This window comes from Equus przewalskii, chromosome 1 (assembly GCF_037783145.1).
Source record: "Equus przewalskii isolate Varuska chromosome 1, EquPr2, whole genome shotgun sequence".
In the NCBI taxonomy this organism is placed as follows: Eukaryota; Metazoa; Chordata; class Mammalia; order Perissodactyla; family Equidae; genus Equus; species Equus przewalskii.
In genome coordinates, this window is record NC_091831.1 from 16622376 (window position 1) to 16635783 (window position 13408).

Consider the following 13408-nt stretch of genomic DNA (forward strand, 5'->3'; position numbering starts at 1 on the left):
CTCAGTGAAAGAAGCCAGTATGTAGAAGTCTACATACCGTATGATTCCAACTATGTGACATATCTGGAAAAGGTAAAACTAGGGAGACAGGAAAAAGATCGATGGTTGCCAGGAGTCAGAAAAGAGGGAGGGATGAACAGGAGAAGCATGGAGGATTTTTAGGGCAGTGAAACCACTCTGTATGACATTATAATGGTAGATACATGTCATCAAAACCCATAGAATGTACAACACCAAAAGTGAACCCTAATGTAAACCCTGGAGTTTGGGTGATAATGATACATCAATGTCGGTTCACATATTGTAACAAGTGTACCACTCTGGTGAGAGGTATTGATAACTGGGGAAGTGAATTATGTACAGGGGTAAGGGGCATACGGGAAATTTCTGTACTTTCTGTTTAACATTGCTGTGAACCTAAAACTGCTCTGCACAATAAAGTCTATTTTTAAAAATCCAGATTTATAAAACAAGTCAATGAAAAGATTTTAAAAAAATAATTCACTGTCTTTGAAATTAATAAAAAAATCTAAAAATAATTACTGGATCAAAATACAATAAAAATTGAAATTACTGATAATTTAGAAAATATTTCACATTAAAAAAATCAAACTGAATAGTGATTAATCTGAAACTTACATAGTTAGAGCACAAGTCTCTGAGGAATAAAATAAAGCTCTACATTATGTAAATCTTCCCCTAGAAAAAAAACAGTATTAAGAATTTTTGCTATACAAAGACTATTTAATTTTAATTAATTAATTACTCAATATTTTCCATCAGAATTTGGAAATTAAAGGGTAGAATAATATATAATTACAAATACTATTCACACATTTTCTGACAAATTTTCAACAAGGGAAATGAAATATTTTTTTCAATCTGGAAATAGTGCCTCAGTCCCCATTTGCCAATTATCACTAATAAAGAAATGATGGGTATACAACAGGTAAAGAGCACCGGCTTCTTAGTGAAAGAAACCTGGGTGAAAGTCCTACTCCAACGCTAATTAGATTGTGACCTTGGACAAATTAACTTTCTAAGTTTCAATTTCCTTTACACTCAAATGGGTATAATAATGCTACCTACTTTACAGAATTGTTATAAGAATTAAATACACGAGCTTAGCCCAGAGACATGCATTTAGTAGGGTTCAATATATGTCAACTATGATGACGATGATAAAACGACGACAGCAAATGAAGAAGAGGAAAAACGTTAATAAAATAGAGGATATTATATTTGCACCTGCAAATGTCAAGGCAAGATAAAAAAGAAAATTATTTGAGAAAGAGATTACACTGAAATATTTTCAGTCATCTATCTTTTTTCCCTAGAAGTAAGAGCGCTGAACTATACAATATAGCCACTGCACTGAGGCCCCAGACACGAACCAAACTGAAACAGTACTGGATTGCAGCAGCTCATCTTATAAGGCATTTGAAGCGCGTCCATATTTTGATAAAACATCTACACATGTACCAGAAATATTTTCTACATTAAAATGTTGAAATTTACTGTAATTTATTTCCTCAGAGAAGGTTAAATTGGAACATACTAGGAGTATTTATTTCATCCTCTGATATTTCAAGTTAACTTTTAATAATAAATATAAGACTGACCAAAAGAAATTGAAAGCTTAAAGTGTATACTCTTTCTTTAGCATATAAATCTGTTTCTTTTTGTAATTGTTTCCAACTTATAATTAGTGTATCCTACGCCTTAACTGGATACTCTGTTCCTTAAAGTGCCCTTCTTTTATACTAACAGTCCAGTCTCAACAATTCTATATGTATAGAGACCTATTCTGACCATCTAGAGTTAAAACCACCTAACTTTGTTATGCCTGAAGTCAATGCAATAATCAAACTGAAGATCAAGGACTACGCTCCTAAGAGACAGCTTTCAATGAGAATCACTCTGAAAAAAGAGATGGAAAAGTCTGCAAAGGTTTTAACAGACTAATGGGGACCAAACAACATATTGACCCTAAACACCCCACAAACAGCTCACTAACCTAACCCCAGATGTCACAGTTAATGAATAGGTCACTTACGGTTATTCAGATGAAAGTGCGATAGTTAAAGATATCAAGCAAGGTGCCAAGGGAATAGCAATTACTCATGGAAGGGTATGCTAACTTCTGCAACAAACAACCTTCAAATCTCAGTAATTTTACACAATAAAAGTTTTACTGTAGTCTAAAGCACAGCCCAGTACAGAGGGGCAGAGTTGAGGAAGAGGTCTTGTTCCGTGTCGGCTTCCAGGACCTGGGCTGTTCCCGAGCTCTGCAATCTTTTAGGTCCTCATCTGCCTCCCCATTGAACTGAATGAGGAAAGGGAGGATGTGAGGCGCAGGAGCTCTTGAGGGGCCAGGGCTGGCGTGGCAGACATTACTCACGCCTATTGGTCAGAACACAATTACATGACCTCCAACCTAACTCTAATAGAAACTGGGAAACATAGGCTAGTTGTGTTCAGAAAGTTTTCACAATTGACAACTAAATGAAATTCAATCTAGTACAGTTCTGGGGGATGATGTGTTGGCTTAGAAATACTGATGGCAGAGCTAATACTTATTTTCAGAAGTCCATTCCTAAAAATTGAAGAATTTTAAATTCAGGAGGACATACTTTAAAAGAACTCAAGTATTTACTTGACATGGGAAGTTTTTTGCTGAAGTTAGACTTCTTACCAGAAAACCACCCTGTTGGAGAGGAGGGGTTGGACACTGCCAAATCTGGTTTCAGGTTGGGCCAGTTTAAACTGGATTAGTAACATGCTTTCTGAACTGATAGTTTGAGATTTATGGTTTTTGGTACTGCTTTATGGCTTCTCATTGAATAAATGTTTTCAGAATAAAGCAAGCATAGGAGTTCTTCAAGTACCACATTTCTTAGATATCTTGGCTACATGGCTCATCAGCCCTATCTGCAGTTGCAACTGCAGTGGGCAAAAATGACCCAGAAAAATCCTAACAGTATTTAGTGTTAGTGTTTGAAGATTATATTCACAAGCTGCTTATGAAATTGTGTTTATAAAGCTGAAGATCTATATGCAAATTAGACACAGTGTAAAAAGGCAGGTTGTACCAACAATTCCTCTATACTCTTTGTATAACAACTTAATGTAGATTAAGGCACAGAGATGAGAGAGGTACTATTTTTCCCCATTCCCAATATAGAAGACTTAAAAAAAAAAAAAAAGACACAAGTAATTGGGAAAAAGAAGTCTTAAGAAACATTCATTTATATTTGTTTTATAAACCCCTATTATGTGCCAGAAACTAGTCTATAAAAGAAGGCTCAAGTTTGATCTTCCAAAATGGAAAAGGCATTGGCGTCATCCTCTACCTACCCCACACCAAAAAAGGAAAAGACTACATATAACATAATAGAGAAAAATGAATAATAATCTTAAATATTGCTGGCCCAAAGGTAAACTAGGGAGGAAAAGATGCTCAGGAAGAAGATCCTCCCATAGCAATATTTCTCAAAGTGCATCAAGGACCACTATTTCACAGTCACCTCGAATGCCTGGAGTAAAGCAAAACTTTCTTCCCCATCCTAGAGCTTGTCACCATATTCCAGAAGATTCTTCTTCACACTAATTTTGAGAACCAGTGTCTTAAACCTAACATAAGTAGCTATGAATAAGTAGTGATTAGTAAAGAGGATAGGTATAAGGAAGAGAAAAGGAGATTCAATTATGAATTAATTTACTAAACTTAAAGATCCTGCTTGGTAATAGTGCCAAATATCTCAGATAATTATACTTATAACTCCAAATGCCATTGAGAAATTTTATGTTCAATTTACTGTGCATAAAAAGTAAAACATGACTCTGGATCAACCCATCAATTTTTATTTTTAGTTATTCATTGTTTTGGTGAGGAAGATTAACCCTGAGCTAACATCCACCACCAATCTTCCTCGTTTTGCTGAGGAAGACTGGCCCTGAGCTAACATCTGTGCCCATCTTCCTCTATTTTATATGTGGGATGCCTGCCACAGCATGGCTTGATGACCAGTGCATAGGTCTGTGCCCAGGATGCAAACCAGCAAACCCCAGGCCACCAAAGCAGAGGACACGAACTTAACTGCTATTTCACCAGGCCAGGCCCACAACCCATCAATTTTGATTTACCTACCAATATAATATTTAACAATACCATCAATACTTATCATTTTCTCCAGAAGTCAGTAAATTGCTCTAAGATCTCACGTGCAAGGAGTGAAACAACAAAAGTCTAGATGGCAACTAGAATTTTGGTGATGAACATGATGTAGTCTACACAGAAGTTGAAATATAATGATGTACACCTGAAATTTATATACCATTATATACTAATGTTACTTCTATAAAAAATAAAAGAATAAAAGTGTTTTAGCTAGAAAAAGGAAAACACTAATTGATTAGGTCAGTGGTTCTCAATGGGGATAAATGTGTAGGTAACAATTAGTTATCTCTGTAACTACGGAGTTCTAATAAAACTTAATAAGGGGCTGAAAGGGAGGTCAAGGATGATAGACATCCTGAACGCACAAGGCAACCCTACAAAACAAATAATTGATCCAAATCCCACACAAGTTTTGAATAACATGGCAAATGAGCAAGTTTTTGTTCATAATTATTTGAGCCTAGAACCTAACTCCATTTTATATATAAACACAGAGTAGTTTTGCATGTTTATAACATACACTGAATTTTCTAGTAATGCAACTACCGTGAAGTTGAAAATGAACCATACATAATTTTGCTCAGAATTTAACAAGGATGTGTTCATCATTTTAGAAAACCTTATCACCAACAGCTATGCTGTTTATGGTATATACAACATACATCTTTGAGTATGCCATGTGTCTAGAGAATATTTGAGACTCCTTTTAAGAGACTAAGAATTGACTATTATCATTAGTTTATCAACTTACAAATAGCACTGGATTTCATTAATGAAGTGATTAAAATTATATTATTCCTATCCTACATATTTTTTTAAAATTTGTAGCACTATAATATAAAATCTATGTGATGGAAATCACATATTAAAATTATTTCAGGGTTGCCAATTGTTTTTCAACAGGGGACTCTGACAATGTTCCAAGAAGCCAACAATACAACTTTACTGGCTCTTGTATTACTATATCTTTTTCCAACCTATCCTCTATTTCCTAATGTCTAAAAATGATATAGTTTCCAAGGTCTTTTTGTACCAGAAACTGAATGTATGCCTCGATGTGCGGTGGAGTTTCAAGACAGAAAATTATTTTCTGTGACATTTCATCATAATCCTATCCACATTTTAACTCGGGGAACTATTTTGGCACTACATTTACAAATAGCATCCAGCTCATATTTGAGAATATAATACTTCCTCATTTTCTCTATTTCAACAGCATGTAATTTGGGCATGAGATCTCTAATTTCTGATTTACCATCTTGACTGGGTCCTGGGTGAATGGAAGGAGTTGCAGGGACTTCTTCCACTTGGCCTTCTGCACCTTAATGGCTCTTTTTCCACAAGTCAGAAAGTCAATATGAGGGGTCTACCAGCTGCTACATATATCCATTCCAACTATACACTAGAGACAGAGAAAATGACTACAGAGTGAGTTTGTAGACCTGATGTACTCAATTAAATGGATTTGGACCAAAATTCCATTTATTACCTGGTCTCCATAAGTTCCCATTATAACGAAGGAGCTATGACTCCTCGTCTCTGAATGCCAACAGCACTCCCTAATTTTTAAAATAATTAATTATGCAATTCCATAAAGTTCTAGAGGGTGCTATTCTATTTCCATTGAGAACCACTGACCTCATAAATTAAAGTTTTCCTTTGTCCAACCAAAATACTCTGAGCTTCACATTTACTGTGTACAAGATATAAGAACACTTTATTGACTTCTGCTGGAATTTAGATATTTTCTGGTAGTTAGAAGTAGATTAGACCAGGTCTAATCTAGAGCCAATCCAGAAATATGTCTTCTGTTTGTTTTTGATGGGTCTTTCCTCTCATGCAGTAAATGTTAAGATAAAATTTCGTCGTTTTCTAAAATATTAATATAACTCCTTAAAATACATAGTAACAATATTGAACAGATTCTAAATGAATAAATTAATGTTATTTTGATGATCAATATCAGTTCAAAAACCTCATCCAAAAACCCTTCAAAAGTATTGTGTGTTCCCTTTTCCAGTGACCAATTATCTACTATACGGCTTGAGGTCCCACTGGAGAAAGAGTGGAGGAATATTTATTGTGAATATTGATGAGATGGCGTGGATGGTTTTTCAAAGGAACCCAATCTCTACTTTAATTGATGGGCTCTGGGAACCAGAGATTCAGATAAGAACCATAAAAAAAAGTGAAGGATTACAATTTTACATTGGGGCAGCTGACATCAACCTTCTGCTTATTGGCTCATGATATTTTTCTGGTTATATAAGTCAAACAATAATCTAATTGGCTGCCAATTTAGCTCATCCCTCAGAACTCGCTTAGGCATTACCACAAATCCCAGTCAACCAACACTCTCTGTTGGCCATCTGGTGTTGCTGACTATTAAGGTAATTATATCTACATTTAACAGTTAAATGTCACCACCTGGCCTCTACTATTCTGGAATCCTGACACATCCATTGACACTAGGGAGTCCAGTTGACTGGCAACATTTTCTACTTTCCACCATGACCTACAGTAAATAGCCACCACTGAGTTTCACAGACTCCACAGCTCCTGATACTATTGTACTCCTTATTGTCTTAGTGAAGGAAATGTTCTGGAAGACCTCCAAGAAAATATACTCAGTTAATGGGCTCTCTGATATTTTGTAACAATGCATTCTAATACATCCAACTTTCTGAGCTTTCTGACCCCAAAGCTCAAAACTTCCCCAAAACAGTTGCAGCATCTCTCCAGCTCACTTACTAGAGTCAATTGCCATGCCCGCACTTAAAAGAGCCATCAGCAACTCCAGGTATACTCTAAGTTATGAAATCCTCAATCACCAGAGAGTTATGCCATATCAATAAACGCTCCCTTCTCAAGTCTTATATTTCCTACCCCCTGGTCCAACACCCTCAAAGTCCACTCTTGCACATGCACTCCCGATTCCTGCCTCTGCCTACTGCCAGGCCCTGCAACTTTTTCAGGGAATAAGCTATCTCTTCCTATACCAGAGGCTGTGTCTTCCCACTCATGCTATGCTGAGACTTGACACTCTTATTGATCTGGAGACAATAAGGGAAGGGGATGCTCTGGAGGAGGAAAAACATCTTTTTATGAAGCATAACTCTCAGACAATATCTCTGCATTCCCTCCAAGGAAGGGGAAGCTACTCCACTCTAGCAAATGACATACGACTACTTCTTCCAGCCAGGAGTGTTCAAGGGAATCTAGGACTCAGGGTTCTGAGGTCATACTCATAAGTGGCCCCATTGCAGGCCTCAAAGTCCCACCCCTTCTCATCAGGCAGTGACTCTGGCATGGGTGAACTGTGACGGCTGAGCCTTCAGTTTCATTGGCAGTCATCAGACCTTAGGATTAAGTCCTGAGCATAATTTTCAGCATGCTCTGCTCTCTGGTTATAGAAGATGAGGGCCCTTAAATGCTGTCATGAAGGCCTTATGATGTTCACAGCGTGCCCTGAGTCGACGGAAGCCTCCTTCTTTAAGACTCCATGAGGTAACAAAAGCCAGCCAAGTCCACAATCATAATTGTCATCCCCCCATAACTTTCAAGTGCTAAAGTTGCTGCATAAATTAGCACTTCTCCATCAACCTATACTTTATCCTATCCAACAGTTAATAGTCTCAATAATTATTATACTATAACACACCAGGATAATCACTAGCCCACTTACTATTAGCACTGTGGTGCTTACTGCCATCTTATAAGTCATCCAACTATAAAATCCCATGTTGAGGGTCTGTTAGTTAGAGCCACTTCCAGTAGCAACTGCCTTAGTGGAATTATCTCAACAGGAAATGCTGAGATAAGGACTTGGATGTGGGTATTTGCCAAGGGCAGTTATCTCATGAAGCACTGGTGACAAAGTGGGAAATGAAGGACAAACTCCCACTCCTCAGTGGCTGAGGATTACCCATATGGAGATTAATGTCTTACACTTCTTGGTTGCACCTGGGCAGAAATGAGTAGCTTGGGAACTAAAAGAGGAACAAAGATTCTCATGCTTTATGTGAAATACTGGAAAGTACAGGAAACTGTCCATTATAGCTTTGGTGAAACCATGAGAGACAAGGGAGTTGGCAAGACGCATCATAAGTATCTGCCACACCATTTTGTCAAAACTTGTTTCACCTATTTTTTCATCCAATTTCCACTTTATTTCCCACTGAGGAACATCAGATTCTATCACAAGGGTTGTGAGAAGGCTGAAGGAAGAAAAATTAAATACCACTGACCTTCTTTACACTATTACATTGAAAATGAATTTCACTGAGTGAGAAATATTCTATTTTACAGAATGCAAATATGTATTACTTTCACATTGTAAAGTTGAGAAATTTTACAAAAATAATTTTTTATGTTTTCTTTAAAGTCTGCATGTTTCTCCTCAAAAGTAAACAATTTTCATAAAGAGTACCACTTCACTCTTGACATACTTATATTATAGCTCATATTTACATTAAATTCATTTTTTAAGTTACCATTTTTCAGTTCCAACTGTGTTTTAGGTCAGGGCCAAAATGAAAACTTTCATTACTCTGGCAAGATAAATAATTTGGTGCCCCTTTAAATGAATATTCTGACCCTATTATTGAAGCCCTGACCACAGTATCTGCCATTCCAATCCTCCAGCTTATACCACAGGAAACACATTCTAAAAATTTTCTCCATGGGCCAGCCCAGTGGCATAGTAGTTAAGTTCAGCCTGCTCCACGTTGGTGGTCTGGGTTTGCAGGTTCGATCCAGGGTGCCACTTGTCAGCCATCCTGTGACAGCAACCCACATACAAAATAGAGGAAGACTGGCATGGATGTGAGCTCAGGGTGAATCTTTCTCAGCAAAAATAAAATAAAATAAACGATTTTCTCCAATTTTTTCCATGAGCAACTGGTGGTGTTCATGGAAAGAAAACTTTAAAAAGAGTGTAGACTCCACCAATTCCTGTGGCCCCCAGGAGCTTCATACTCTCTTGACAGTGTGCACTTGAGCACCAATGTATCAACCACCTCAGCTGAACTTTCTTTTAAGTTTCCAGTTGGTTTGACTCTAGGCAAGCCAGTGTTCATGTCTTATCTCTCCCTAAAAGCTCTCGTTTCTCTTTAGATTTTTGGCCATTTGGTTACCCTGTAATCTCAGTTCTCCAATGCTTTCAAGAAAACTCATGAATGTGTAGTTTGCCCAGCTTTTATTTCTCTCATTGTAAAGATGGGAGTGATGCTCTTTCCAGCTCTCTACATCCTTGAGCAAAAACAGGTGTAGGGGCATTAGCCAGCATGCCCCTTTAATGGCCATGTGTCCTTGAGGCTTCTTATCTGGGCTACACACCAACACTCACAACGATAGCAATACTGGGCTTGGCCGACCCAGCTGCTTTCTCATAGGATAAGTGGCACTAAGACCCTCAAGGTCTGGGGATGGAAGGGCCTCTGGTCCTTGGAATGCAGGCCATACAGGGATGTTCCCCCTTGGCAAGCATGCAGCCTTTGTTCCTCTGCCTATTTAAGTAAGCTTCTCCCAGGGGGCAATAGTGGTGCACAAATGTATGTCCAGCCGGCTGCCACTGCACACTCTCCCTGTAAGTAAGTCCCAATAAACCTGTATGTCTCATTCGCAGTCTCTAGGTCATTTCTTCAGGCTCTTGGCACCATACCCCACTGCACTAGCCCAGCTGGGCTTGCATCCTTACAACTGGAAATGGTAACACCATGTTCATTTTTACTTCTTTGCTACATTGATGTGTTTTCCCCTTCTGTTACTACATTCTCTACCCAGAAAATATTAATTCTTCCTTCACGTTCCAGCTCAAATATCCTCTGTTCAAACTTTCCTTATCCCTCCAAAATAATTAATCACCTCCTTTTCAGTACTCCTTCAATACTTTCTTCATTCCATTCCATTAAATAAATTTATTGAACACTTATATTGTGGTACTGATGCAACGGTTCCCAAAGAAGTTCACTCTAGTAAAGGACGTGGGCAAGTACACAGATAATACAAGGAAAAATTAGCAAATAGGAAGAGAACCAATTTCAGTTTGGGAAGGTTATGAAAAATATATGAGAAGACGTCTTGTCTGACTACACAATTAAAGCCAAACAGAAATTATCCTGGAAAGAGAGAAGGGTTGATAAGCATCTCAAATCACTAATGTAAGAAATTAGTATACTGGGACTGGCCCCATGGCCGAGTGATAAGTTGGTGCGCTCTGCTGCGGTGGCCCAGGGTTTCTCTAGTTCGGATCCTGGGCGCAGACTTGACACCGCTCATCAGGCCATGCTGAGGCGGCATCCCACATAGCACACCAAGAGGCACTCACAACTAGAATATACAACTACGTACTGGGGGGCTTTGGGGAGAAGAAGAAGAAGAAGAAGAAAAAGAAGAAGATTGGCAACAGATGTTAACTCAGGTGTCAACCTTTAAAAAAAAAGAAAGGAAATTAGTACATTTTATTTTGGCTAGTGTCTCCACTCCTACCATGAAAGATACTTTAAGGAAAACCATGTGTTATTCATCTTCATTACTAGTACCAAACACTCATTTAATAATTGTTTACTGATTTGAACAACTAGCTTGGCTTCCTAACAAGATCATTTTTTCCAGTTTAAGCACACTGTAGGAAATAATTGCTTTAAGAATGATGACCCTATCTTTCATTGCCCCACACTCAAAAGCTAAATAAAAAAGGTAACAAACGTTATTTTATCTACAAAATATTCTTACAAATTAGTATTTCCAATTTTAACCCTGTTTATAAAAATTCATAAATAGAATTAGGGTAAAATGAACTTTCATCATTCGGAATGATACAATTTATTTTTTAATATTTCATACATATGCCAAACCATGTAATTTTATATAGCTAAGCTTATAAGCCCATGAGTTTAATGAATAAAGATACTGCTCTCTCTTATCTGGAAACATAAATACATTACTAAAATACTACACCACATAAGAGATAACTATTACAGATGATTATATCATATCATTTATGCAAAAACGTGGTATAAATTAAAATTGTCATCATGATTATAATCATGATGAAATCTCAAAACAAAAATAAAATATTTGTTGCTTATGGTCATGACCTGCTACATAATTTGTCGGGGGGGGGGGCAGTGAGAGGGAAGCAAGGAGCAGTGTAAAATGAAAATGTAGGGCTCTTGTTAAAACTTTATTAAGAATCTCCAGATGGCAACAGCAGGGCATATAAAGCAAGAACGAAGCCCTTCTAAGCATGAGGCCCTGTGCAAACACACAGGCAACACGCCCATGAAGTTGGCCCTGCTGATGACAACCAGTATTTGGTGTTGCAAAATATTGGAGGCATCCTTCTGTCTTAGAGCACAGGACTCTGATTTAACCCCATTGGTACTGAGACCCAAAAACCCTTCCTTAATTTCCCTGAGATCTCATTTTTAAGTTTAGAGACTATGGAGAAGGAATAAAAACTGGTTCTGCTCATCTTCTCTGAACCTGAAAACATGTAATCCTTCAGTGGCTAGTTAGTCATGATCATCTAAACTGAAATGTTCAGGATAATTCTATAGCAAATAATGTATTTATTCTAAATAGAAACAAAAAGATCATTTTCCATGGTTAACAGATTTCTTTGGACATAAATTTTTACATATTTACAGTTTTAGAGAATCCTTTATTAATTTTTTATAATTATATAATTACTATAGTTGGAAATTATGGTTTGTGTCAAATATAGTCCCTTTATATCTAATATAAATGTTTGCATATACACAATTCAAAACTATAAAAACAATTTAAATAATATGAATAAGAAAAAAGAAAAAACATAAATAACACAAAACAACTTCTTTTTAAAGTTAATTTTTTGCGGGTGGGGAGAATAAATCTTGCAAATAACAACTAAATCATAAAAAGACAAAAACCATTCATAAAACTACTCAAAGCAGAGTAACAGCAAGAGTGGGCTCATGTCTACAGAAATAATAGAGAGAAAGAAGAGGAACAGTATAAGAAACCACTTGGAAGGCTTAAACAACTACAGTTATCAGAATTAATAACGAAAGATTCAAAGGAAAGAAAGGCATAGAAACACTGGATTTGAGTTATTAAATCCAATGAGGAAAATTATAAAGATAATAATGCAGACTTGATAAATAAGATGTGTTTTCCAGAAAAAATAAGAACATTTCCTTTTTAGAGAGATACAAAAGACAAACATGTTCTATGAGCTCTCTTTTAAAGCCTCCACAAAATTGGCATTTTAAAAGACTTAATTTTTGATGAGAATTGATAAAACACAAGTAAACATAGCTTACAATAATATTGGTTTCTTAACTAGCACAACACTAAACTTAAAAAGGAAAACCTAGGGGCCAGCCTCGTGTTATAGTGGTTCACGGGCTGGCATCCTGCGCGCAGACTTACGCACTGCTCATCAGGCCATGCCGGGGCTGCATCCCACATACAAAATGGAGGAAGACTGGCAAGAGATGTTAGCTCAGAGCCAATCTTCCTCATCATAGAAAAAGGAAAACCTATAACAATTAGTTCCACAGCACAAATTCAGTTCACAAAAGTTCTAAAAAATCATTTTTACTTACAATTGGCATTGATCACCCTTTATTCCTTTAGTTGTGCAGAAACATTTTCCTGTGTGCATATGACAGATATTTGCATGGCCACTGCATGTACAAGCTGTAAGTCAAAACAATAATGATTGAATATTCTCCATCACAAACACATGCATCACATTTCAGGGGAGATTTTATTGCTATCTTATTTCTATGTCATGTATCTTTCACTTGTCATCCAAAAACTAGGGTAACCATATAAGTTATTTTTAATTAAAGGAAAGTAAATTCGCTTATTTAAAAATCTTGTGAAACTCTTTAAAGTCTTTGGGGTATCCCAAAGTCAAGTATGGATCCAAGTATTCATCGCATTCTTCTTTGGGCTTCTTTCCATTTCTAATTTGGTTCATCTACTTAATGAAATGAGTTTCAAAGAGCACAAGAACTCTGGAGTCAAACAGCTTAGCTTCAAAATGTACATCTACAATCACTAGCTATATGACCTTGGGCAATTTGCTTAACCTCTCTAGACTTAGTTTCTTCATCAGCAAAAGGAAAATGATAATATTTAGCTCCCAGGATTGATGTGAGACTTAAATGAGATAATGTATTTTAAAACATCTAACATATATCAAGCACTTACTAAATGCAGGTATTACTTCTA

At 36.8% G+C, this 13408-nt stretch overlaps 1 protein-coding gene across 4 annotated transcripts in view; it reads right to left on the reverse strand.

Annotated features, from left to right (window-relative positions):
• The window catches only part of ATRNL1 (attractin like 1), a 747612-nt gene that overhangs the window by 499614 nt on the left and 234590 nt on the right, over positions 1-13408 (reverse strand). For all 4 annotated transcript variants that reach the window (XM_070595739.1, XM_070595592.1, XM_070595677.1 and 1 more), the window contains exon 20: positions 12775-12868. In XM_070595739.1, the coding sequence (XP_070451840.1) occupies positions 12775-12868 (94 nt within the window). The remainder of the gene's footprint in view (positions 1-12774; positions 12869-13408) is intronic.